This window comes from Vanessa cardui, chromosome 20 (genome assembly GCF_905220365.1).
Source record: "Vanessa cardui chromosome 20, ilVanCard2.1, whole genome shotgun sequence".
NCBI classification, from domain to species: domain Eukaryota; kingdom Metazoa; phylum Arthropoda; class Insecta; order Lepidoptera; family Nymphalidae; genus Vanessa; species Vanessa cardui.
Genome location: NC_061142.1, coordinates 1,329,890 through 1,355,596, shown reverse-complemented (window position 1 = coordinate 1,355,596; position 25,707 = coordinate 1,329,890). Strand labels below are relative to the sequence as shown.

At 32.4% G+C, this 25,707-nt stretch overlaps 1 protein-coding gene across 6 annotated transcripts in view; it reads left to right on the top strand.

Moving 5' to 3' along the window:
* Positions 1 to 6,076: 6,076 nt before the first annotated feature.
* LOC124538672 (homeobox protein homothorax) overlaps positions 6,077 to 25,707 on the top strand; it is a 243,659-nt gene continuing 224,028 nt past the window's right edge. For 5 of the 6 annotated variants that reach the window (XM_047115815.1, XM_047115811.1, XM_047115814.1 and 2 more), the window contains exons 1-2: positions 6,078 to 6,357; positions 25,304 to 25,476. In XM_047115815.1, coding sequence (XP_046971771.1) covers positions 6,343 to 6,357; positions 25,304 to 25,476 — 188 coding nt within the window. In that variant the 5' untranslated portion in view covers positions 6,078 to 6,342. Of the gene's footprint in view, positions 6,358 to 25,303; positions 25,477 to 25,707 lie in introns of all 6 variants that reach the window. The other variant, XM_047115812.1, reaches the window with a different exon arrangement.

Sequence of the window (25,707 nt, the reverse complement as noted above, 5' to 3'; positions counted from 1 at the left end):
CCGAATTTCAATATATGCAACTTAATAAATAAGTAATTACTGTATTTATAGTTTCTATTGATAATTTCTTGATATTCTAATGACGATAGTGTATTTTTTAATATATATTATTCGCAGTTAAAATTGACGTTCCAATGTGCATTAACATAGATATAGTACATAAAGTGACGCAGGCGGCTTTAATATCGAAATTATGCAACAATAAGTATTATATAAGTACTTATATTATAAAAAGTAATATTTGTTAGTTTGTATGTACTCATATGGTTTAAAATATGGAAATGATGACTTATATCTAAAAACAAATGTTAAAAAGCTACATTATTTCTGAGTAGAAGTAATAGTACCAGCCTTTAAATTCCCCACTGCTGAACTAAGGCCTCCATATGAGGAGTTGGTTAGGAGCATATTGAACCACGCTGCTTAAGTACTAATTGGTGGATTCACATTTGATAGAATTTCGTTGAAATTAGACACTTGCAAGTTTCCTCATAGTGTTTTCCTTCACCGAGCTCGAGATGAATTATAAATACAAATTAAGGGCATGGAAAATCAGTATTATTAATAAATTGGATGGCGAATTAATAATTAAATATGCGTCAGTAGGTTTTCGTGTAAGTTTAACTGGGCTAATTGTTGGAGTAATCATCATACTGTCAAAAAGCTTAATATACTGTTGCGTTGCTGCTTTTAACGGTGAGTGAGCCAGTGTACAAGGGAAATAACATCTTAAATCCCAAGGTTGGTGGTGCATTAATGATGTAGAAAATGGTTAATATTTCTTACAGTGCCAATATATGATCACTAACGTTAGATGACCCATTTGCCACTGTCTCTGTCTGTTGTTGGTGCTACTGGTTCAAACAATTAGAGTTAGAGCCCGTAAACGTCCCCCTTTTGACTAAAAGCAGGCCTTTTGCTTCCCATTAAAAAGATACACAACTCCACTGTTACACGGGCCAGAATCTTAGACGTCCAGATTCATTTATTGATGTTATTTATATTTTATTTATAATCTTGGAACTCGAGACTCCTTTTGATTTATTTCATAAGATCTATGTCATGGTGGAATAAATACACTGAAATACTTTTAGGTTTTTCTCGATGTAATTGGAGTTTCGGGACGTAAATTGTAATAAAAATAATTTCAATATAAGTTATTCTGATGAACGGCACGTGACCGCGTGTAATAATAATATAGTATGCATATTTTTTATATAATTATAAAATAAACAGTGCAAAAGTTTAAGATAATTTATTCATTTGAGTTTTTACACAGATTTTTATTTAATAATTTTACATTCACAAATGAAATAAATCTATTTAATAAATATATAAAAACATAAGTAGGTACATTCATATAATGTACTAATTTTAATTGAATACAACAGGTAACGGACAAACTCAAATATTCGTCAATTTGACAACACAGGGGAGCCATCAGTCACAGGTTCTGCGAACAGAGCCTTTGCCCGACCTCTCGGAACATCATGACCTGTGCAGGCAAATAAGTCAGTCACTGGCTTGTCTTTCTTAACACAGATATAAATACTTACTTTCCTGATGGTAAAACCACTGACCATAGACCTCGGTGCAGCAAGAAATTAAAGAAATACTTCGTAACACCCTCATATATACCCCCCAACATTGCGAACTAATGCTATGTCCCTTGTGGATCTAGTTACACTGGCTTAATTTTCATATATAGTTATATAGAATTGAATAAAACTTAAAAATGTGTTCAAAATATTATACGTCATATCTGTATAACAACAGATTTTTCAAGATATCGTAAATTGATTCTAGCTGTGGTAGAATCTATTTTCCGAACCGGTGGTAGCTTCACTTAATTGTAAACTGACGATTCAAAAGTGCTTGTAAAAAGCCTACTTGAATAAAGTTATTTTGATTTTGATTTTTTTTTTTGAAATATCGGTAAAGGAATTTCAAAAATCGTCTCAGGAAATTACTTAGAACATTCAAAGTACCTATATATAGGTATGATTATTACATCGTATGCAATAAAATTAAATACACATTTAATAATTATTATTTAAGAAATAACTGTATATTAATTTAATATTGTTTGAACGATTTACAAACTTTTAAGAGGTTTATAATATTTTGATTTTATTTTATAGTGTAAATATATAATTACCTATGAGTAAGTTTGCTCTCAGTGATCACAATCCCAAAATCTCTACAATCAAAATGACTATGTGAAAAAATAACACACACATCTCCTGTACGTCTAATATCAAGGAATACCCACTCTTAGCGATGAGGCTTGGAGCTTCAATCACCATACTGCATTGGAAAGGTCCAATTCAGTATGGTGATGACACTTACGATACGAATTTCATCCTATAAATATAATGAGTTTTCTTAACGATATGTTATTTATAGGATTTTAAATTAACATTATTGTTAAAGTTATTAATTTCGGGATATTTACCATGTTACCACGAGACTCGTGAACAAGACATTCGTAGACAATGTCGAAATATCGAGCTTCACCGAACAAAAATAAAAAACATGGTAAATATCCCGAAATCAATAACTTTAACGATATGTTATTTATTTCAAATTCAGGAGTGCTCCGGATTGAACCCATTATCATCGGCTTTAATACCGTAGCCACTACGAATATTATTATCACTACGAGTATTACTTTTAAAAACTATTAAAAAACTGATGTAAATCTTTGTTTACACTTTATTAAAACATATACATATTATTTAAAAATAGATATAAAAATACTTATATACTATCTTTTATTACGTTCAATATTTTCGATATGCATATTTGTTAAACAATTATTACCTAATTACACCGTTCAATGATTGAGCTGGTGTATTACTGTAATATGTTAAGAAAATATATTACAGTAATACACCAGCTCACTCATTCGCAACCAATGTAACTATTAGCGAGTAGCAGTAAGAATTTTAGTAACGATCCCATTGGCGATCTTGTTTTTAGTTTATTGATTTCATTTGATTTGGTGTGAGTAAAATACATTTTAGTGTTCTAATTTCTATGGTGGTAATGTTATACCATCATAGAAATATAAATTTAAAAAAATACGACTGTTGTGGTACCCAAATATCTATTTAGCTCTAGGAAATATCAATAGACATTATCACAGATTATTAATAATCAATCTAATTGTTAAGTTATTGTAAGCTGTTAGTAGGTAATAAATATCAATAGCCAAAGTAGAAATATGTGTCAATGGTCTAGTGGCTAGTTTATACGACTACCAGCAGTTCTAACCCTTATTGGTCGACATCCAGTAATATACAAACAGACAAGTATTACTTTGGTAGATCAATAATAAGTAAATAATCACCAATCTGTAATTGAAAAATCACTAATTATATATATTTTTATATTATGGATTTAGGTAACTTGATGGTAAGTGGTCACCACCGGCTGTAGGTTCTGGCCCTGTCATAGTAACCATTCCATATGTCGATATGGAATGGTTACTATGACATGCGCTAATCTTTGGAACTAAGTCCTTATGCCTGTAATTACCCTTAAAACAGGCACACAATAATACTGAATACTGCCGTTTAGCGGTAGAATACCAGATTAATGGAATTCACCTACCCAGACGGCACAGCCCTACTTCCAAGAATAATCGTAATAATATTTAATATTAGGTATATTAAATATTATTACGATTATTCTTGGTATGTTCATAACGTTTAACAGTTATTTAAATTAATATAAAAACACTCCTCAACTATTATAATATAAAAACGAATGCGCTTTAATATTCATTTTATTTGTATTTAGAATTTAAATCACGATTCTAATATTTTATTCATAAAAATAAAATTAATAAAGATTATAATGCAACCGTATTAAAATATTATCACGATTATTTTTAAATTAAATATTAAAATGTATTTGGTTGTCTTTTCTTAAATTATATATATGTAACGCTAAATTCTTGTAATTATTTATTGACATAAGTTTTACTTTTTTGGCATAATAGTATTTTACCTTTGCTTGGACTTGCATTCAACAAAAAATATTTTATTTCAATTGTCAGAATTTAGTATGCCATATAATCGTTACAAGATATTGTTTAATTAGTAATAATACTTAATTATGTTACAAGTAATAAAGATATATTTAATTACAAACATACGCCTATTACTTACTAATAACATTCCTGAGGGTTAATTAAATTGTAACGTATCTAATGTTATTCAAAGCGATAGTAATAGAAATTTGTATGATACGTACCTATTTATAGATACATATATACCTATTCCATTTCAATACCGACCTAATGCGTGTTTTTTTTTTAATTCTATCTTGCTTTAATTTTTTTTCCAACACAATAAGTTTAGACTTTAGCCTCTGATTATTTAAATAACATGGATAATAAAATAACGTTGAAAAAGTTAACATAAGCTGACCATTACAAAACTGAAAAGTTTTTTTTATTTTAGAGTAAGAGAAATATCAAAATCGATAAATATTGTCATGGCAAATTTTTTGACGTAACTTTTGTATTGAACATAAATTAAACATCAAATTGACAAAACACATTCGGTCAGTAATAAAACGTATGACAGTTAATACAGTTAGTATTCCTACGCGTTCCATATTCCAATTTATTAAAAAAAAAAAAGAAATGCCGTAAAGTCTGAGATGTAGACGACGAATAAACCGAACACACAATCAAAGGATCATATCGTTTTTCATAAACATAGAAGCAAAATACACTTAGATCCTTTTAAAATTCAAAAATAGAATATTTTTATAATATTCTATTTACAATTATTTCATAGTATACAATTGTCTAATCATTTGATTTATATTCCGTCCCTTTATTAATTATTGTTAAGCTAATAATTCATTAAATTTAAACAAGATATGAATAATTATATTGGAATAAGTAATTTATAATTGTCTTAATTCTAAAATGACAAATTCGGTACACAATTTGTTCCATTTTGAATGAAGAACACTTATGTTTCATATTTTGTGAGTGTAATTTAAATGCTGTTCTTATTTTAAATATATTTGTATTCTTTTTAACATATTTTTTTATTTTAGTTCCATACCTAATATATTTAATAAATATTTTTTATTATGTTTACAGAAATAAATTAAAATAAATCATAATATTTATAAAATTTGTGAAAGCAATAAAAATCTTCAGAATATGCAACACATAAAACGAATAAAATGTAGTTCGAGATAATTTTCTGGCGTTTCGTAAGTTATTTGTATTTTCAGTAGCTTATAAGATGTTTTTGGAAATTTTTGTTTGTGTTTTTACTATCTATGTTGAGTAGGTACTGTTTGGTAATAATAAATATGTAAATTGATGCGATTAGTAAAAAATAGACTTTTGTGTAATTAATATATTCAATACGTAATTATTTTACACGAATTGGCACTCGTCGGCGAGATAAGCCGACGGTTTAGTGGCTTTTTTAGTGTTATCTTTAATAGTTTTAATGGATATATTTATTTAATTTATAAATAACCATTACACCATCTTATTGATAAATTAATTACTGTTTAAGTACTGTTATAGTGTTGAATATTTATATATCTATGTTTCGCGGCCGTCTGTAACGTAGACGAAAACAAGAGCGTTGATCTGCCTAAAGTTTTCTCATTAAACCTACTCGTCTCGTTGAAACGCAACAGCGCATGCGTCGAGAGCGTAACACACCTGTTTCTCTAATAATATCCTGATAAAAAAATTAATACCTACATACATTTGTTTATAATAACTCATCCGTAAAGCTCGTACGTCATTCCAACACACGCGTCGTCGGCGAAAATCGGTGTAGAATTGTAAAAAGTAGAGTCGCGGGTAGTGCGGGCGCGTTAGCGAGCATCGGCGGCGCGTCGAGGAGTGGCGCGTCGAGCGAGGAGCGAGGAGCGAGGAGCGAGGAGCGAGGAGTGAGGAGCGAGCAGCGCGGCGTACGAAGGGCCAAGGCGCGTTCTTCGGGCACGGCGGGAGTGGGCCCGCGCGCGATTGGGCGGCGCGGCGGGGTCGGGCGCCACGCCCCGCGGCGGCCCCGCTCGCGCCGGCCGCGCCAGTGTCCGCCAGACTGCCGAGCGCGCCGGGCCTCCCGCTCCCCGCGCCTCGCTCGGCCATAACGCGTTCCGTGATCGACACCTTCCAAAACTCGACCGTCGCGAGTGCATTATGACACTAGTGAGCTAGCGGGCCGCTGTGACGGTGTCAATAATTGATGTGTAAGTGTTCACGTGCTTGTGTGGTGTGTTAGCTTGGGCCCGTGACGAAAAACGTTCGTGGTGGCCAGCGGAGCCTTGCACCCGGGCTCGGGCCGAGCGTTCATGGCTCAGCCTAGGGTATGTACCAGTGTTACACATATTTACTACACGTGAGTTTGACACAACGATACGAAACAACAACAGGCCTGCATACAAAGCGACGAAATAAATTCACGTTCATTAAATTCGGTAGAGACTTTGAATCAGTTGAAAACTATTGCAAGTCAATTGTTGCAAAAATGACAAATATTGAAAATCAAATGTTTGTTGTCAATGGGTAGTGCTTAGACTATTCTCTCGAGAGCACGGGCCGTGTCCCGCCAGGGGATCTATTTTAACACGTCGAACACGTTCGGAATATATTAGAGTGTTTTAGAATGCGTAGTCACCACCGACGCATTACCGGCGATAATGAAAACGAAATGAGCGCTTTATGGGCATAAAGCTTAGATAACGCGACCGTAACATAGGAACCTGTCCCTGGGTCAATAAAACAATTTAAATATTCCCGAGATTCAGACTTTAACTTAATTCAAATGGTGACTTCGGGAAATAAGTAATTGTAAAATAATTTGTAAAAATTAATATATTTACATAAATATCGTTATAAATTGAGTTGAAATAAATTAAAATGCTGGCAACACCTGACATTGTACAGTTTGTTAAAATGTGTTTGGAAATAAATGAGATAAAATGGCGTGCAGCGGGACGCCTATTGTCGTTAGCTGCTCTTATGGGGACAGATAGAAGGTCCCGTGATACAAGATACAAGCGGCTTTGAACGCACGGTTGGGCATAAAAGGGCCTATCTCGGAAACCAACAATAAAATTCAATTGACAATGAAAAGAAAAAAAGTTTTTTTTCGTCCGCGCCACAAAGATGCCTAACGGGGATCGGGGACAACTTTCTAAAAGATTTAGGGTTGTATTGTTTTTGTGAACCCAGGTAGTGTTGCTCTTAATCCTTCTTTTATATTGTATTAGAAATTATTTTATATCTGTAACTCAGATAATGAAACGGCCTACACTGTAGAAATGCTTAAGTCGATGGGATTTTTATTTAAAATATACACACACAGAACATTTGTTATATTTCATAAATTAATTTTGAAATTCGTTTCGGAGTTATAAAATAAATTTCCATAAAAAAATAATATGAGGCAATGATCGCAAATAGAAAAAAAAATACAAAAAGTTTGACGAACAAATATCCAAATGAAAACACATTACGCGAATTATAATATTCCTTATCTCGTTATAAAATATATTACGTTTTATATTTACAATATAAAACGGATTATTTCAATTAAGTCTACAAAAGTTGATTTCGTACAAAATAACTTTATAATCTTTGGCACTTGTTTTGATAAAGTGATTATGAATAAAGTAGGGAGTACGATAACAATTATTATTGTATTAAAAATAACAAAAGATAAACGTCTGAACATAATTATATCTGATTTCGGATGCAATATCAATGCCGTCGGTAAGTAGAGTTCGCGTTAAACTGTGTTCTGTAATTAAAAACGTCTTCAAAAATATAATTTAAAAATGGAAATATAAGCACGTCAAAAAGTTCGATATCGAATCTTTAAGAAGAATATTATTCGTTTTTTGAATTAGGAACACATTCGAAATACAGATAAAACATTTATTAATGCTATTAGAACATAAAAGCAATTCGTTTAGTGTTTGAAATAAGAATAGGTCTTTTTAATGTTAAGAGTGAGTACTTTGTTTTTTTTTTTAATTTATTAATTTTACGTTTAGGTATAATATAAATGTTATTGTTGGTAACATTAATATTACAATAAAATTCATGTGTTTAATTTCATAAGAGCTGGAATAATAAAAAACTTCAATCTCATATAAGAAATAAACGCAATTATTATTTATATAATTATGTAAAAATCATGAATCTTTATAATAGTAATGCTTGCAACATTTAGGTAGATAAAACTAGTTAGATTTGCGTGAATCACATAATGGGTCTAAAAATATATTATACCATCAAAAAATATTTAATAAAATACAAGTTTTGAAATGTCTTTTAACAGGATGATCAAGCTATTTGTTTTTAATTTAAACGCAAAATAATCCGTTACCAATATTTAAAAGTGGAACTCTTAAATTAACTTCTTTGTTCTTAATGTAAACGTTGAAATAAAAAAAAGTAAAGAGTTATTTGATTTCAATTATGTAATTGTAATTTGTCAAAAAACTCAAGATATAAAACTGTCCATTCATAAAAAGCGTTGACATATAATAACTCGTTTTTAAAAATCACGTACTTAAGTGTAGAGCAAATTAAAAAAAATGCTCTCACAAAAGATAATATAAATTAAATTGTAATATAGTTGATATTACACGAAACTACATAACGCTAATATATTTGAAATGATTATCATAAATTTTACATTTTAATTGACGATGACGTCGCGTTATTATATTTTTAATAAAATTCAAATCAATTCACAGTGTGAATAAACATCTCGCTAAAATGAATAATTACACTAATTAAAAATATAAATAAACAAAAGTGGTTTGTTTAATTTTACGTTGTATGAATTACTTCAGCTTTTTGTAAATCAAATGATACGAAAGTACGGAGACATTTTGTATTTTTTTTCTTCCCAATTGCTTATAGGTTTTTGTTTTTTCGGAAATATCATTTAATATATATTTAGATATTATTGGTAGTTCAATAGATTTATGATAGAGTAAGTCACAAATCGCCCTTTATAAGCGACATGTAAAAATCAATAAAACACAATATTATTCTTAAAGTATAACTATATCTTAATACGTCTAGTAGTTAGTTAAGTAAAGAATTATCAACCCAAGACATAATATATATGTACATACATTACTTATATGCTTTTTTAAAAACATTAGTGCTATCTTCAAACAGCTTAAATCCTTTTTTATGAGCATTTAGTAAATTAAAATGTCATCATAATATATTTTAAACATTTACTAATTAGTAAAAAAATGTTATTAATAATACAGAAAGCAGATTAAAACCGACACTAACAGTTGAATGTATTAAAATTATACCATTCGAGAGATAATATAAGTATTATTTAATATTAAAACACTAATACCTCGCAAAGGAGGATTTTGGCCTTTTGAGATAATGTACTGATAAAAAAAATAATAATGAAATGTTTTTTGAACATCCAATTGCTTTTAAACCCTATCTTGAATTCAGTGGCATATTTATCATTTTGAAATAAACCCTATTAAAAAAAAAAAAAACATTAGAAGTCTGTCGTACGTTCTTATTTTAAATTTATTTCTAATTTAATTAAAGGCGAATGGAACATTTCTTAAATTCGACAATACGACGTTCGAATTTTAAATTTTGAATGAAACGATTTAAAAAAAGAACGTAATGTTCATTTAATATTCGATCACATCGCTGATCGCACGGATATACTTATTACCAATACTAGAATAAATAACGACGCACAATTATGTAATATTATTTATGCAAAAGTTAGGTATGTTCGTCATTCAATACACGTTGATTGGGTCTTATTTAACATAAGTATTAAATATAGATATTATCAAGACTATATTTCATTTGATACAAACCGGATTTCGATTTTTTCTATCATGAAAGTAAAAAAGTCATTTATTCTTAATAGTTTAATTGAAATATCACTGTTTTCTGAATTAAAACGAATTTAAATAGCAATTATATAGCTATCCGGATGTTCCGAATTTCGTTGATCGTTTTTATTAAGCAATTTATTTTAATATTATACCTAAATACTTTTGTTACGTCATAATGAGTTTAATTCTATTAAAAATAAAATGTAATTGTCGTTGGGTACCTAAATAACATAAACTTCTAAGATATTGCTTAGTTACATTAAATAGTTACTCCGAGATTATATCTTATTGTTAATGTTCTTTAATTGTTAAAATAAGGATTGCTTAAATATATAAGTAATGGCTATAAGTAGCTCTACAATATATGAAGTACATAAAACCTTTGTATACCGTTAATGCGAAATAAGTTTAAGATACTATACGAAAGATTATTAGCCTTTAAATACATTTATTTATTTTATGTATGTCTTCTTGATACCTACAAAGGACTATGTACAATATTTAAATATGTTATACTGTATATGAGAAGATTATAACACAACAAAAACTCACCTACATATATATGTCTTTCCACGAACACAAACATTAGCATAACAATCAACATAATTAATATTGAACTTAAAATAAATTAAGAATTAAGATTGTATCAAAATCGCTAAGAATTAAAGTACCTACTTCTAACTACCCACTCTTGTACGAAACAAACTTGTGCCTAACATACGATTTCGAAGAAAAATTAATATTTATATTTGCATAATATGTTATATCTCGATGAATAAGCAACGAAGCCTTTGTCCTCAGACTATAAACTAAAATATATAAAAGTTTCACATCAATTTATTATGTATATAATTGATAGTATTTGCGTTAATTCGAAAAAGACATATATTGCCCCTTTATTATATCAAGTGAATTAATTATTAAATACTTATAATTAAATTTAATATGTCCTGCGTTAAAACGTCAAATGGTTAAAAAAATTTTAGATGTGAATTTTCTATTAATGATTTGAATTACAAAGGTATTATACCTACTGTAAGTATATAGATATATATTAAAAAAGTCTTAGTGTAAATAATAAGGGCACGCAGTTTTTGCTGGCAGTATTTCTCTGTTGAAAAGCAATTCTGATTATCCACGGCAAAATTGAACCCTCAACAGCGGCAACTAAGGGATTACATATAATAGATATATAGAAACACATACATATAAACAGTTGCTATAAAGTTATAACAATATAACTGAAAGCAATAAATAAATAAGAAGACGTTTCTTTCTAATGTTCTATCAAAAAAGTACTGAACTAATAAACATAAAACTTATGTCAAAAGACACAGCGCTGTTCGGAGAAGATTTTAGTATAAAATATTATAACATAAGCAGTTACATTTCGCATTTTCACCCTCTTTAAATTTTGATTATTGAGGTTGTATTTACTTTTCTTATAATAACTATATAATGACTTCTTGCCCTGGGCTTGCGTTGTTGGAAGAGTCTGTTATGAGTATATCCTGTGGTCATACCTATACAGACTTTATTTAATGTTAACATAGGAAAAAATATAGTATCTTAACTTTAATACCAATTGCTTGAAACGCTAACTATATGAACAAATATTATTGCTTAATTATTAGGTATAAAGTGCTTTTACATGTCAGAGTTTGCCATTTCTGATCACCAATTCTACCATCGTGATTGGGCCAGCATAAGGGATATAACATCATATATTTTGCGTCGATAGCATAAAGAGTATTTTAAATGATACATGCAGCCAGTGTCTTCTGTAGATACCTTCGCTTGTAAGCCTTCTTAAACTGAATTTATAAAATAAAAATAAAGTTGGTACTTACTTGCCATCATCTAGTAGGTATTCGTGCCATATCGAGCCTGAATCTTTATAATCTGTTCCCAGGTTAAATAACGTGCTTCCTAATTACTTTATTGGAAATTGAAATTTCGTAAGTAATCAATTTCAAAAACCTTTTAAGTAGTTACAAATTATATATAAGCTATTCTGTGTTGTGTTCGTTTGTGTCAGAATACAAGTGTCATGTCACACTGACCACAGTTTTGTTGTTGTCGTGTCGACTGTGACATAATTACAAGCAATATCAGAATTGTTCTACATAATTATATTTGCACTGGTCTTGTCCGAATATTGTCGAAGTTAGGGCATCGTAAATTTTACGATACACTGATAACGGTATCAATTTGTCTACTATTACTCGATAATGCAACGCTACACTTACAATAAATGAGAGATAACACGTGGATATGGTGCTTTATCGGTTCATAAGTTTCGACAAAATCTTTTTTTTTTATAAATATAAAAACGATTTTTAGGCTGTATCGCTTTCAATCTTTGTGCAAATTTATAAACCTTTATCTGTGTAAATTAAAAAGCTTAGCGTGACGGTTTGATAAGTACCTATATAAGTTCCAAATATAATTTTATTTACATCATTCAATCGACAAATGCATTATTTTAATGGATATAAAAAAATAATGTGCCTAAGTATATGTTAATATTTATGTAACAAAAGACGCACATTAATGCGAATGCTTTTAAAATAATTTAAACACGATATCGGGTACGTTTCTAAACAAAACACGTCGAATAACACATAAACCTGCAATTTTATTATTATCTATGCTTTCATTTTAGGCGCCAACGCCATTTTCTTTATTCATAATTTCATACAGTTTATATATAAGTATCTTATCCACATTCATGCCTTTTTTAATCTTATAATCTTGCATTGTAATTATTAAATACTTAACATAATAAAATGAGATATTACATTATGTGTATACATATATACTTATCGTATATAAAAAGAGTAAGAATAGTATACTGACATAATGTATATTAAAAGCTTAGGTAAATAATAGATATATTTGAATTTGATTTATAGTTGCGAGCTATTTTTGTATAAAAAAGTATTTTGGGTTTCATTAATATAAATGTAAAATTAAACTTCTCAGTAATAAAATGTCCGCGGAGATCTCGTTAAATTATTTTTCGTTTGTCGTGACATCGACTTTATTTATTGAAACAAAATCTGAATCACCGAATCGCTAATATACAAGATATAAATGCGTGTTCCTTTCGTAAATAAAATTTAGCGTTACGATCATGTGATTGCGTCCGCCATTATTGTTATATTTCTAAGATGTCGCAAATTCGCGCGTCGGACACTCAGTAATAAAACTTATTATTGCCAATTATTTCCAATGTACATACGACTTGTATTCAAATGAGAATTAAATAAAATATCACTATTTTTATTTTGACATTTCAAAGTTGTTCTCTGATTAAGTACTTACGGACTCGTTGCGTTCTTTTTTTAAATATTCCTAGTACTTACTTTTTTACGGCTGGAAACATAAGGCATACGCGTTCAGGAAGTACCCACAGATAATAATATCATGAAGTTCCACACACTGCCCTTGTTCAACTTAAACGATAACACAACGTCTACCCATTGATTGAAAAATGTTAAATGTCATGTACGCTTAAGTGGTTAATGAAAAAAGTAATGTAGACAGAATGCTAAGTAAATTAAAGAATTATTCAAATGAAAAAAAAAAATGGAAACAAAACACTGAAATATCGTTCGGATACACAGACCAGCATCGTTTTTAAAACGAAATGAACGCACCTATCTGTTCTGTAATTCAAACTTGGAACACAATTTCTTTAACAGATAAATAACACTTAAAATGGTCATCTCGACCAGATAAATTAAGGTTTGACGTATTATATAACAGTATATACACGGAATGATATATTAATATAATAAAAGAATCAACCGGTCCCGCCGGTTGGGACATTATTTTTTTAATGCGATGCGGTGATTAGAAATAGCTATTTTTCAAAGCCGGATTATATAGAGTTAGAAAATGGTTACCGACTTTCCGGTACCTCACCCATTTTTTTATCCGTGGGAGTAGATTAGTTTTATACTATTAGTTCGTATCTACGGTTTTTATATTTTAATGGTCTTCGAGGGAAAATAGTTCCGTCAAAATTTCTATCTGGGCAAAATGTCAAGTTTTTTTTTTTTAATTTCCAAGTGGCAATGGGCGTGCTTTTGCCAATGTCGTGTCGCAGGCTGTGGATCTTGTTTTGCATAATATAATTAGACACTTAACGGCTTGCCAATACAGATAATTTATTAGTCTGCAATATAAATGCTTAGAGGCGAAAAGCTAATTTTTATCGCTTCAAAACTGCATAGTTATCATCTTTACGATTTGTAATGTAAAACTTTTTGTAATAGGTAGTTATTTTTGTTATCGAACCATAAAAGTCGCGCGTGTGAATTACGATCTATATATTGAGTAGTTATAAAATACTTTTAAGTATCAAGATTCACGTGTCTGAGTTTATTCTTAAATCGTTTTTATTTTATTTAAGACAATTATAATAAAAGCGTATGAGGTTTGTTCTTAGTGTTTATAAGATTTAATTAAAGTATAATAAAGTATACTGTTACGTTGTATTTCTGTTATGCATATAAGCAAGTTTTTGTTGTAATATTGTTTTGTGGCGCTAACAAAACATTTAGCAGAGAAATAAAATCAGATTGTTTTTGTTTCCTTTTTATAGGAGTTGGAAATTAAGAAGTAAAACTGTTTACTGGTTTCTTATAGGTCTTAATATTTATTATAGTCATATTAAAATAAAACAGATAAGTTCACAATAATGTACAACTAACTTTATAATTAGTTTATATTGATAAACAGTTCTTACCGCGTAGTACATAAACTTAAATAAGAAACGTACGAATTAAAATATTATCCCTTGTCTATAGATGTATTTCACTTACTTTTTACCGCGCAAAAAGTTTTAACATAATCCCGACATAAAAATCGATAGGAATCAGTCCGATGACCGTCGCTGCGAACGCACCCACTAATTTGTTATTTAAATTTCGATCTTCCATTCCATTTTCGAATTTGGATTCGCGCGTTTACGGTTACAACACATTTTTATGACATGTAAACTAGAAGAAAAACTTTAATGAACATAAACGGTCTGTACCATCTACAACATTCCAATACAAAATTAAGACAGGGATAGCTATAGTAAAAAGAAGCAATTTTTAGAAAAAAAATGTGTATCTCTCTTTGTCTTATAGATCATCTGCGGCGGACGGTCTATTTGTCTATGTTACTAAGTTTGTTCTAGATGCGTCGGTTCGTACACCGACGGCGGGTGTTTCGTGTTAAATTACCGCAGGCATTTCTCGCCTCTGTCTCAGTCTGTACACGTGCTATATTCCTATGAATGTCGGCTATCATTCGCCGTCCGTCCTCATTGTTTTATTCACATCGCGTACCTTTTTCAATTTGAATATCGCTGTTCATTTTCGAATTGGCTCTTTGTAATTGCGCACTTTGGATTCAACTGTAATTCGCGCGCTCGCTAATTTGAGGGTTTATTGTGTAACCGAATGTTTAAACATCCTTTTTAAAGACGCCACCGCTGAATTCCTGATAGAATAACGCGTAATAGTCTCGTCATAACATTATTTCAACGTCAGACTGTGGCTTCCTCTAATAATATCGTGCAGAAGCTTTGGGCCTCCCACAGTGATAGTTATTTTTCAATTATAAAGTTAAGTGATTTATAAATTAAATGGATTTTCTTAAAAAACAGTTGTTGGATTTCGCTCCACGATCAAACAATGTTCCTGTTTATCGTCTATCAACAAATCCACGAATGCATGAACGTTATAATTCGTCTAATACGCTGTCGGGATCTGTATACATTAAACAATATTAATTGAACCACGATGATTCAGCAGTTAAGGGCTGCAAGGACAATGCTCTCCATAGTAACCGCCACATCGAACTGGCCATTGTAGCCTGTTTGCGGAACGCATACGAATACGTTCCTTTTTTGAAAAAAATATATCGAACCTTTTTACCAGATCTTTTTCGAATATCGCGTTCTTTTTTCGAAGCGCGATAACGAGGTTTGAAATTGGAATCACGATGGTCCGTTAGTAGCCTATTTAGCGCGGGTTTTCGGTGACAGTTTACAGAAATATGGCTGTCGCGAGATGAATAGCAAATTTTGGGATAATTGGTTTGAATTATTTTAGAGAAAAAGAGGTATCTGTTTTTATTAATAATAATCTATAGCGGTCATAATTTCTGATCATGTTTATAAACAATACATAATAAAGGATTTTAATTGTTTATTGGGTGGTACCGTCATACCACCACGTTAAGTGTCTGCGTGCGTCGGTCACCGCGACCGGGGCGTTGACCAAATTATTGCCAGGATCCCGCGGTGCACTCAGTATATCCCGCATCGCAAATAAATCATAATAAAACTTTTTAAATTAAATTTATTTTGAAGTAGATGCTTAGGTATTGAGTATTTACATCTAACAGTGATTGTAGAAGCACTTGTAATGTTTATTTATGGTTCTTATTTAAAAGATGAAAATAAAATTATAGCTTTTTATTTCTTATACAAAATACAGTTCTATTAATATTTGTTAGTACATAGTACAATTTTAAATATGAGTACAAATATCGTAAACGTGAGCTGTATTTCTGTAATAGGTTCTTTTGAATTACAGGAAATATAATTGAATAAAAAATAAACATTGGACGTCGACCGTTAAAATTTAATAAAGAGAAAAAAATCGTCGAGTTTAGTTTAGAAAGGCGTCAGAATTTGAACTTAAATAGTCAATCACGAGTGTCGGTGTGGCTAATCTCGCATTCATACTCACAATGGCGGTAACGAACGGACGAACGGACAGACGCGGTAATAAGACGCGCGTGGGCGGCTTTATGTCAACGTTATTTATGATGAGACACCTTTTTTTTTCGTTGCTGGCAACACTGCGTTCGCCAGCTTAATACCGAAAATTAGTCGAAATATCTTCGCGTATCCGAACGCCTACTTATCGCCCGCAGTGTATCCGAGCCACATAAATTTATCCAACTTAATTCAGTGACAAGAAAATCCTTTAAGTCGATACTTATTTTATGTATATTAATAAAAGCAAAAACCGAGACGAGCGTCGCGTCGAAAGGAAATCGTTATCTTAACGACGGCATATTTACGTAAAATCTGACTAAGAGAGTCTGAAACCGTCCCTTGGAGTGCAGCAGACGATAAGGGGGCGCGCACTATCTGGGGTTCATATGCCAGCTATCGACCTCTGTTTACAATATAGCGCTGATAAAATACCGAATGCGCAGAAATTACGATAAACCCAAGGCACCAGTATCAATTTGTAAACCGTCACGGGCCGAGGTTAATAGTCTGTTTAATTAATTTCGTTAACGTAAATAATTCACGAGTCACTCTAATATTCGATAGCCGGGCGGCGGTTCGATCGGAATCAGCTGATCCGATTTATGCCGCACGACGACGGCGGCCGTGTTTGTTTTTAAAGAGTTCAAATTAAAAACGTATGGCAACTAAAACTTTCATCCGCGGTCTTAAAACAAGCGTTAGCGCATCCACTCGCGCGCTTCCCGAGCGATAAATCTGCTCGCGAATCCCGCGCCCGAGAGTGAGTCGACCATCGCTCACGGCGGTTATTTTTATAAGCGCAAGAAAAACACTCTAGCTCACGAAATGGATATCGAAACGTTTTGAGCTCCGCAGCGACGCGGCGCTCGAGCGCAGCGGCTGAGCGGGTTAACCTTCGCTCGGAACGGCCCTACGGGTTCAAATTTAGAACGACGAAGACTGAGCAGCGGCCGAGGCTGCGCTGAGCCCGAGCCGAGCCGAGCTGAGTCGAGCTGCGGAGCTGAGTCGGAAACGGGCGCGCGATTGGTTTATTGACACGTGTTGGTGTTGGCGCGTCGCGGCGCGTCGTGTCCCCATGCGGATGAGCAAATGGAATAATGGACGTCTGGGCCCGCATCCGGCGCGGGAGTCGGATACAACTCTTGCAGCGCTCTGGATACAATTTTTCAATTAAATCGACCAGACAGAAGATCCCTAATAGGTGTCGTTAAGAAGTCGTGTGCCCGATTTTCGATCTGTCCCCGTAACGAGGCCGTTTTATTAGTATTTATGGTCGACGAACGAACGGAACACACCGGGCTGGTCCGCTGCGTCATGAATGAAACGAAATTTATGACTAGCGCCCGCTGATGTTGTTCCACTGTTAAATCGGAGCGGTCGCTGCCGACGCGGCCGTCCTCGTGCTGGCCGCTCGTCGCCACTCGTCCGCGTAGCAGGTGATATAAAAAGATTTTTCTAAGTTTTACGGTCGTGTTACGTACGGGTCGAGTGGCGCAGTAAAATCCGATCCGAGCGTCGCGGAAGGTCTAACGATGCTTGATTTACCGCTGTCATTTTTAAGAATAGCTATACAGAACACACACTCTTAATCAAAGCCGGCCACTTATCATTCTCGCGTTTAATTGAAGCAGTACTGCGTGCGGAGCCCGTAAGCCAGCCTCAAATGCGACGGTGGAAGCGATACCGGTTCGCATTATTACTATTAGGTATTGTGAACTATTCAAATACATTATTCACTGTTACGAATCGCTTCTGGTAGCCCCAGACATGTGAATGCTTTGCCAGATGACACGGAGCAAGACGGGACGAAGGGCGAGCGGGTGCGTTAGAAAGGGACGGATTCTTTAAGGGTGGCGTTCATCATGTCCCACCCCGTGTCGGGCACAAGTGACGGTCTGTCTTCCCCAACCGTCTGTGTTCGAAGCCTGGTCCCTTTTCGCCGTACTTTTATATAGAAACGCCTATGTCCTGAATTCCTCAACATCTACGTGTATATTTTAATAGCCGAGCGGCTCCGACCGCAACATATGAGTTTAGTCATATTTAATTATTGCCACAAACATATATCGCTTCTCGGAATCTGCCTACGCTGATCTCGAAGACGCGAATCGTAAAAAACCGAGACTCAGCGGGCGTATTGCGGCCGAAATTTGAATAACTGAAGCGATTAATCCATAGCTTTAATTACGGCAGCGGACTGGAAGTCATCAGGCCGACGGCCGCGACGACGGCGCTCCGTCAGAGAGCAATCGCGCTGCGATCATAAAGAAACGACTCCGAGGAACCATACGGATCGCAAAAACCGGCCGCATCGAAACGAACATATTACTCAGTAAAGGTTCCCAGCGAGAAAAAACCACAAGAATGTCATTTAAAAAAATTAAAACGTACGATTCTTATTTTTTCGTTATGGCAAACCGAATGGACTAAAGGTTATCTCGGAGGAAAAAAGGCGGGTCTGAGCGATTCCATTTTTAAAACGTATCATTTAATTTTGGAACCGGCTTTCAAGACGTCAAAAGGTAGTCATTACATATTTTCGAAATATTTAATGACTAGCTTTATTTTTAAGGGACAGCTTAGCGCCTCGTATCGTTCTATTTTTAAACTTTCTTTTTTTAAAGATTTAAAGGTGTTTTATAATGCACGGGGCGTTGGTCGTATTGGATGTAAATAGATCGCATTAGCTATTTAATTATTCAATAATTTTGTATAATATAATCGAGGTATAGTGCGTGCGATGATTTTAGAATTCTAATTACCCCTATCCCTACATACGTGACGGTATGTGTGCCGACACTGACCTAAAATTTATGGGAAAATATTTTTTTCCGAGAAATTCGTGGATACCGCCCTAAGGCTTAGGTATTAAGGTCTAGTATCGTCTGAATTGGCCGGTGTTGAATTCTTACTCCACATGTAGTGTCAAATGCCTACAAATTAATGACGTAAGAACCAAAGTGTGTCATGTCGGTGACCGACCAATAAGAGAATTATTTTATAGTCGGTACAAGTGATTTCATTCATAATAGCTCAGTATTTCCTATCGCTAATCATATCGAAATCAATCCAGTAATTTTTACAAATATAATATCATAAATACATTATTTTCAATCTTAATATTATCTAGACGAGAAATATTTTTTCTTTATAATATTGAATATAATTATAAACCATAAAGCTCTTTTATGTTTTTTTTACGTATATACTATGGCTGACGCTCGACGCCTTAAGCCTAATATATTTCGTTATTTCAGTTGCAACGGGTTTCATGATATGACAAGGCAGAGACTAGAGATTAGTCTGTCTCGTGTCATATTCATTATTGATATTAAAATATCAAAGCGTTTAATAACTGACATTTGCAAGGAACGAGTACTGAAATAAATTTTAACAAATGATACAATAAATTCTAGAATTAATAATCTGTGGAACGGTTTTTATTATTTTAAAATTATTATTAAATTAAGATGATCACTTTAAAAATGTTAAATAAATATAGTTGTTAAATTTAAAGTTTTTTGTGTGAATATTGTATAATAAATGTTAATATCTAATTAACACTTTTAAATAGCTCACAATTGACAGCACAGACCTACACAGTTGCCGTTATTTAAAATGTCCGCCACGTGATCAAATCATGTAAAAATCTAGTTAAGCAGCTGCTTAGAAATAATAAATTTTAGTCTTTGTCAATATTATGTTTAAAATTCGTCAATTAAAAAAATACATTAACCAAATATCAATGTTTCGTAATACCAACATAAAAAACTTTACTAAACAACTAATGACTATTAAAAATAATTTATGAGCCATTATATTATTATGAAGTAGAAAATAGACATTAAAATAAAATTATTAACATTGCCTATTTTCAAAAACGATTTCTTCAAATGAACATTTTTTAGTAAATTGACTTTTCAAATTTCGAATTTCGAAATATGATACCAATTTAAAAATTGTCACGTAAATAATATTTGCTAATACGTTAAAAAGGTATTTTTAATTTTATCTGCTTGTATTTACGACGCAGCTTTTAAAAGTTATAGGTTAGTATCGTTAATCTAAACACGCGAATAACATTTTAATTTACCATCATTATGTTATTATGTTTACAATTTTAATACGGTTTTAAAACCCATACGACAAAAGGTCGTAAGGTTTATTTTAAAAATAAAATAATTTTGTATTTATAATGATTTAAGAGTATTTTATGATAGACCTTTGATGAGAGGTTAATATTTAAAATTAATTTAATATCGTTAAAAACATATTGACTCCTATGTATATATTTAAGTTAATAATAACTAAATGACGAATATACTTAGATTTTTTATTACTACCTATTTATTAAATAATTGTCAATAATTGGAAGTTATAATGACTAATTATTTCATAAACGATTCAATAGACAATGATATACCCAGTAACCGTCGGTGGCCCCGCTCTGTAATTTACCTAATACCTAACTGACATAACCTAGGTATTGACCTAGGGGCCTAGGGTTGCGACTAGGGTTAAGTGTAGGTATATTAACAAAGTATTCCGAGGTATTATTTATTGATGCTTAAAAATGCTTTATAGGGAAGTTTAATGTATGGAAAATGTATATTTAAAGTTAAAAATAGTTAGCGATACGTGTAGTTTAGTTTGTTGAGCGAATTCACGCTTGGTTGTATAAGAGTTATATTATCATCGAGCTGGTTAGATCATTTTCAATTAATTTTTAAAGGAATTATTCCAAAGAGAAACCGTTTAAAATTGTTATGAAATAATACAGTTTCATTGACAGCGATGACCGAGTTGTTGAAACGAGTCACGTTTGAAATACAGAAGTTTAGGTTCAACCCCGAGCAAACGCAACGGATTTTCATGTGATTAATTATTGTTTATTTAACTCAAGGAACATGCTTATCCATACAGATATGTGTGATACGTGCAGGTTTCCTCACGATTCCCAAAATTAGGCACATGAAAATTCCATGACGTTGGGTAACCCTCGAAACCTTTGCACAATCATAGAGCTAGTTACAATAAGTTGAGGATTCATCTAACATAGGTACAGCTTAACTGCATGTAGCTTAAAGTTGGCCTAAAAACAGTGTCGGTCAGCTATGTCGGCCATTAAAACCTACCTAAAGGCGCGAACAGGTGTGTTCCACACTGCTCCGCTATCGATCGACACAAATCGCCGACTCACGATTTTTGATGGGCGCCTCGCTGTATAAGGGCTCGGCTCATGATACTGTGTATATTAGTGTATATATATGTTCATATATAAATTGTAGCCTGTTTGAGAGCTTTTGAAGTAGAATACTTTACATATAAACTATGACATTTATTAACTGTTTTGGGGATAGGATTCGAACCCGTATACATCATATGATATTCACGCGTTCCACTGAATCATTACGGATTTCCATGATAGGTACATGCTCATCCGTGAAATAAATGAACAGTTAAACCACAATGAGATTAAATATACTTTAAGTAATCTCTAAAGGACCATATGTCCCTTTAAATGCATAACACCTTATAGTAAAAAAAGCGAGCGGAACCACAACAAATACACATAGAAGCAAAGATTAAACATAACTTTATCTATACATATACATAACTATGTAACTAACTATATTCAAATTAATTGGTTCTCTAGTCTGTTACACATTAACACCAAAGCAGTTTTATAACATATATCATTACAAACAATACATAAACAACACAATTAACTTAACAGCAAAAAATTGTTCAAATATCTCGAACATTCATCTAGTATTAATGTATAATTCATGAAGTCGTTAAGAATATTAAAATTAGAGGTTTTACGGAGCACCGTAACTGTGTAACTATTACTACTATGGCCGCAGTTGTAATTATCATCGCACATACATATACATATATTATTGTCTTCAATCTGACGGTGTGTGTATATAGATATAGTTTTTGTATATGGAAACTATTTTATTTTCCTAATTCGCATATACTTAGTTGATTATGAGTGACGAATTCGCGGTTATTGTCACCTTTATTATATAGTATAAAATAAAGTCGCGTACAGCTGTCTGTTCCTATTACACCTTTAGAATTAGGCAACAGATTTTGATGCGTTTTTGTAAGTAATAAATGGACAATATAGTAAAAACACTGATCATAAAAGTATATGTAGTAACAGCATTTAGTTTAGTTCGTTTATCATATAGGAAATTTATGAAATCGAAATATTTTTTATTCAAGTATGCTCATAAAGGCACTGATGAATCATTAGTTACAGTATTGAATTAAATGGAAAACTGACACTGGTTCGAAACCCGGTTAGATTTTTCTCTTTTCCACCATTTTAATTATGTATGTTAGTAAATAACAATTATTTTTTTTTATATATTTTTTTACATTTGTCGATTTAAATTTAAAGGAGGTGAAATTACAAAGCATAACTACTTATACATAATATACTAATATCTTCTCCGAATCGCGTCGACGGATATAAATTTTATGTGTGTTTTAATTTAATTTAGTAGATTTTTTGTGTTGGTTGTAACAAAAAATATTATACATATAATTATATAAAATATAGCTCGAGATAGGGTTGCCAAAAATCTAATATAATAAAAATAATCCTGATATTAACAAGCCGTTATTTTTGATAAGTTAAAGTTAGAAGATTTATATATGTAATCAAAAATAGATCTTATTTAATACATATGTCAAAGAGACGTATTAAAAACTATTTACAATCTTAGCTGACTCAGCTTGTCATCCTTAGGATACCTAGTGGATATACGGATAGCAGTGGTAGCTTTGTTAAAGCCCAACTTGGAACCAATCTGTCATGAAAATTTCTGCCGCCAATCAGCAATAGTCAAGATTAGGAGACAAGATAGTGTAACAAGTTACAAGGGACGTAACATCTTACCTCCCAATGTTGGACGCGCATTGGCGATGAAAGCAATGACTACCACTTCTAACATTACCAACGCTTATCCTTTGTGGTGACGACTCACCATCAGATGGCCCATTCTCATTTCACATATCTGTTGTCGAAATCAATCACTGAACATACTTTAAAACCGCATCAATAATTGCTTAATTGTCTTAACAAAAAGCTCTTAAGATATCAAAATTAAAAGCTCATTCCTCTCAGTGTTCGATGTTACTTTTTATTTTTAATTAATTGTAAAAAAATCATTAGTTCATATAATATTAATAAAGTTCCAACGAAATAACGTACATTAAGGCTATTATGAAACAAAAGTGGCGGCTGTCAGAATCTTAAATCGGTCGGTTCGAAGCTATATATATTTTGAAAGGAAGTTAATTGATGGTCAAAGATACGAGATAGTGGTAGGTATGACTCGACTGTTTCGATGCGCTGAGTGACCGTCTCGTTACCCGACTGTGTAGACGGGGGTAATGTTTTATTGTAATGTAATGTTTAATTCAAATAAAAGGTGATTAATAAATTTTGAATTTTTGGGTTAGAATGTGCGGTCGTTCAAAAGCCAAGTACAAGACATGGGTCCTTTTTATTTGCAGATCTCATTTTTACGTTTAAAATTTAAACTTATATTCTATTTTGATAAGGGAAAAGCATTAAATTAATTAATTGATTCTTAAATATAAGCTAATAATTTCCTACTCAAAAGACAGCACAGCACATAATATATTACAGTAGAACTCTTCAGTAAATGAATAAATTTTCGATGGCAACATTTTATGGATTAAGCTGTATGTATGTATGTAAATGTATATTGACTTGTGATATGATCAACAATTTAGTTTTCATTTCCAATACCGTTGAACTTATTTTGCACGCAGAAAACACTCGGCTTCAATAACTTTCAACGATTCCAAACTATACTTATACGGACGGACATTTCGACAAACAATGACGTAATTTGATATATTATTAATATCATTATTAATAGATATCAGTCTATCTGTAATATCTGTGCATGATATCTTCAAGAGATATCTGTTTATTAGTATCTCGTTGAAAGAGGAAGGCATATTAATAATTATTATTATTATTTAAATTATTATATATGTGAGTATCATTTTTAGGTTTCTTACTGGTTTTTATGTTACGGTTTATAGTAGGTATTATTTGAAAGCTTTATGAGTTTAGTCAAGTGATATACACTCATCATATGACGTTTGTGTTATGTGTCATTAAAGCATACCTCAGAAACAGTTGTATAAGAAAAAAAATAGAATAATAATTAAATAATTTAATTTTATAATAGTCTTAATCCTTTAATTGCTCGAAGGTGTTAATTAAAATACGGTTGAAGGAACTCATTTGTAAAAATTAACAATAATACGTTACTGTCTTTGAATTGTTTATTATAAATATACATAGAAAAAAAAAACATTTAAATACAATGGGTGAGTATTTATATTACGTTTTATTTTATTTCATTTGTGTCAAACTCACGTGAATTTTTACTATTAAGAATATAAAATATAATTTATGCAGGTTATTTACCTACATCATAAATGTTTTTAAATTTATCTATTAAAGTGATTGTTTTATTAATGATGTTCTGTAACGTTACAAAAAAACGTTGCAGGCTTTTAATTGTTATGAGCAAGTGTATTAAGATATATTTTGTCCTTTAGTACGACGAGAGCCTCCACGGCGGGGGTTACATGGAGGGCGGCGCGATGTACCACGAGCATAGGCTCGCGCACCCCCACATACCCCCCGTGCACTACCCCCCGCCAGCTGCGCCTGCGCACGCGCTGCCAGGCGAGCCACTCGTCCACAAACGCGACAAGGACGCGATATATGGGTGAGTCGGGTGGTAAAGTGTGATTTGTATATTATAGATGTACATAGACTAGTTGATGGTGTCGCTTCTGTGTTTGAAACGCATGCGCAGGTCTGGCACGATGCGCCCGCGCACGTTACCCGGCCAGACGATAATGTAAAGGTTGAAACGAGAATTACTATCGAAGATAATCAGCTTTCAAATAACATTTCATATTTTTAATCGTTATGTATAGCGCGCATGCGTTGCTTC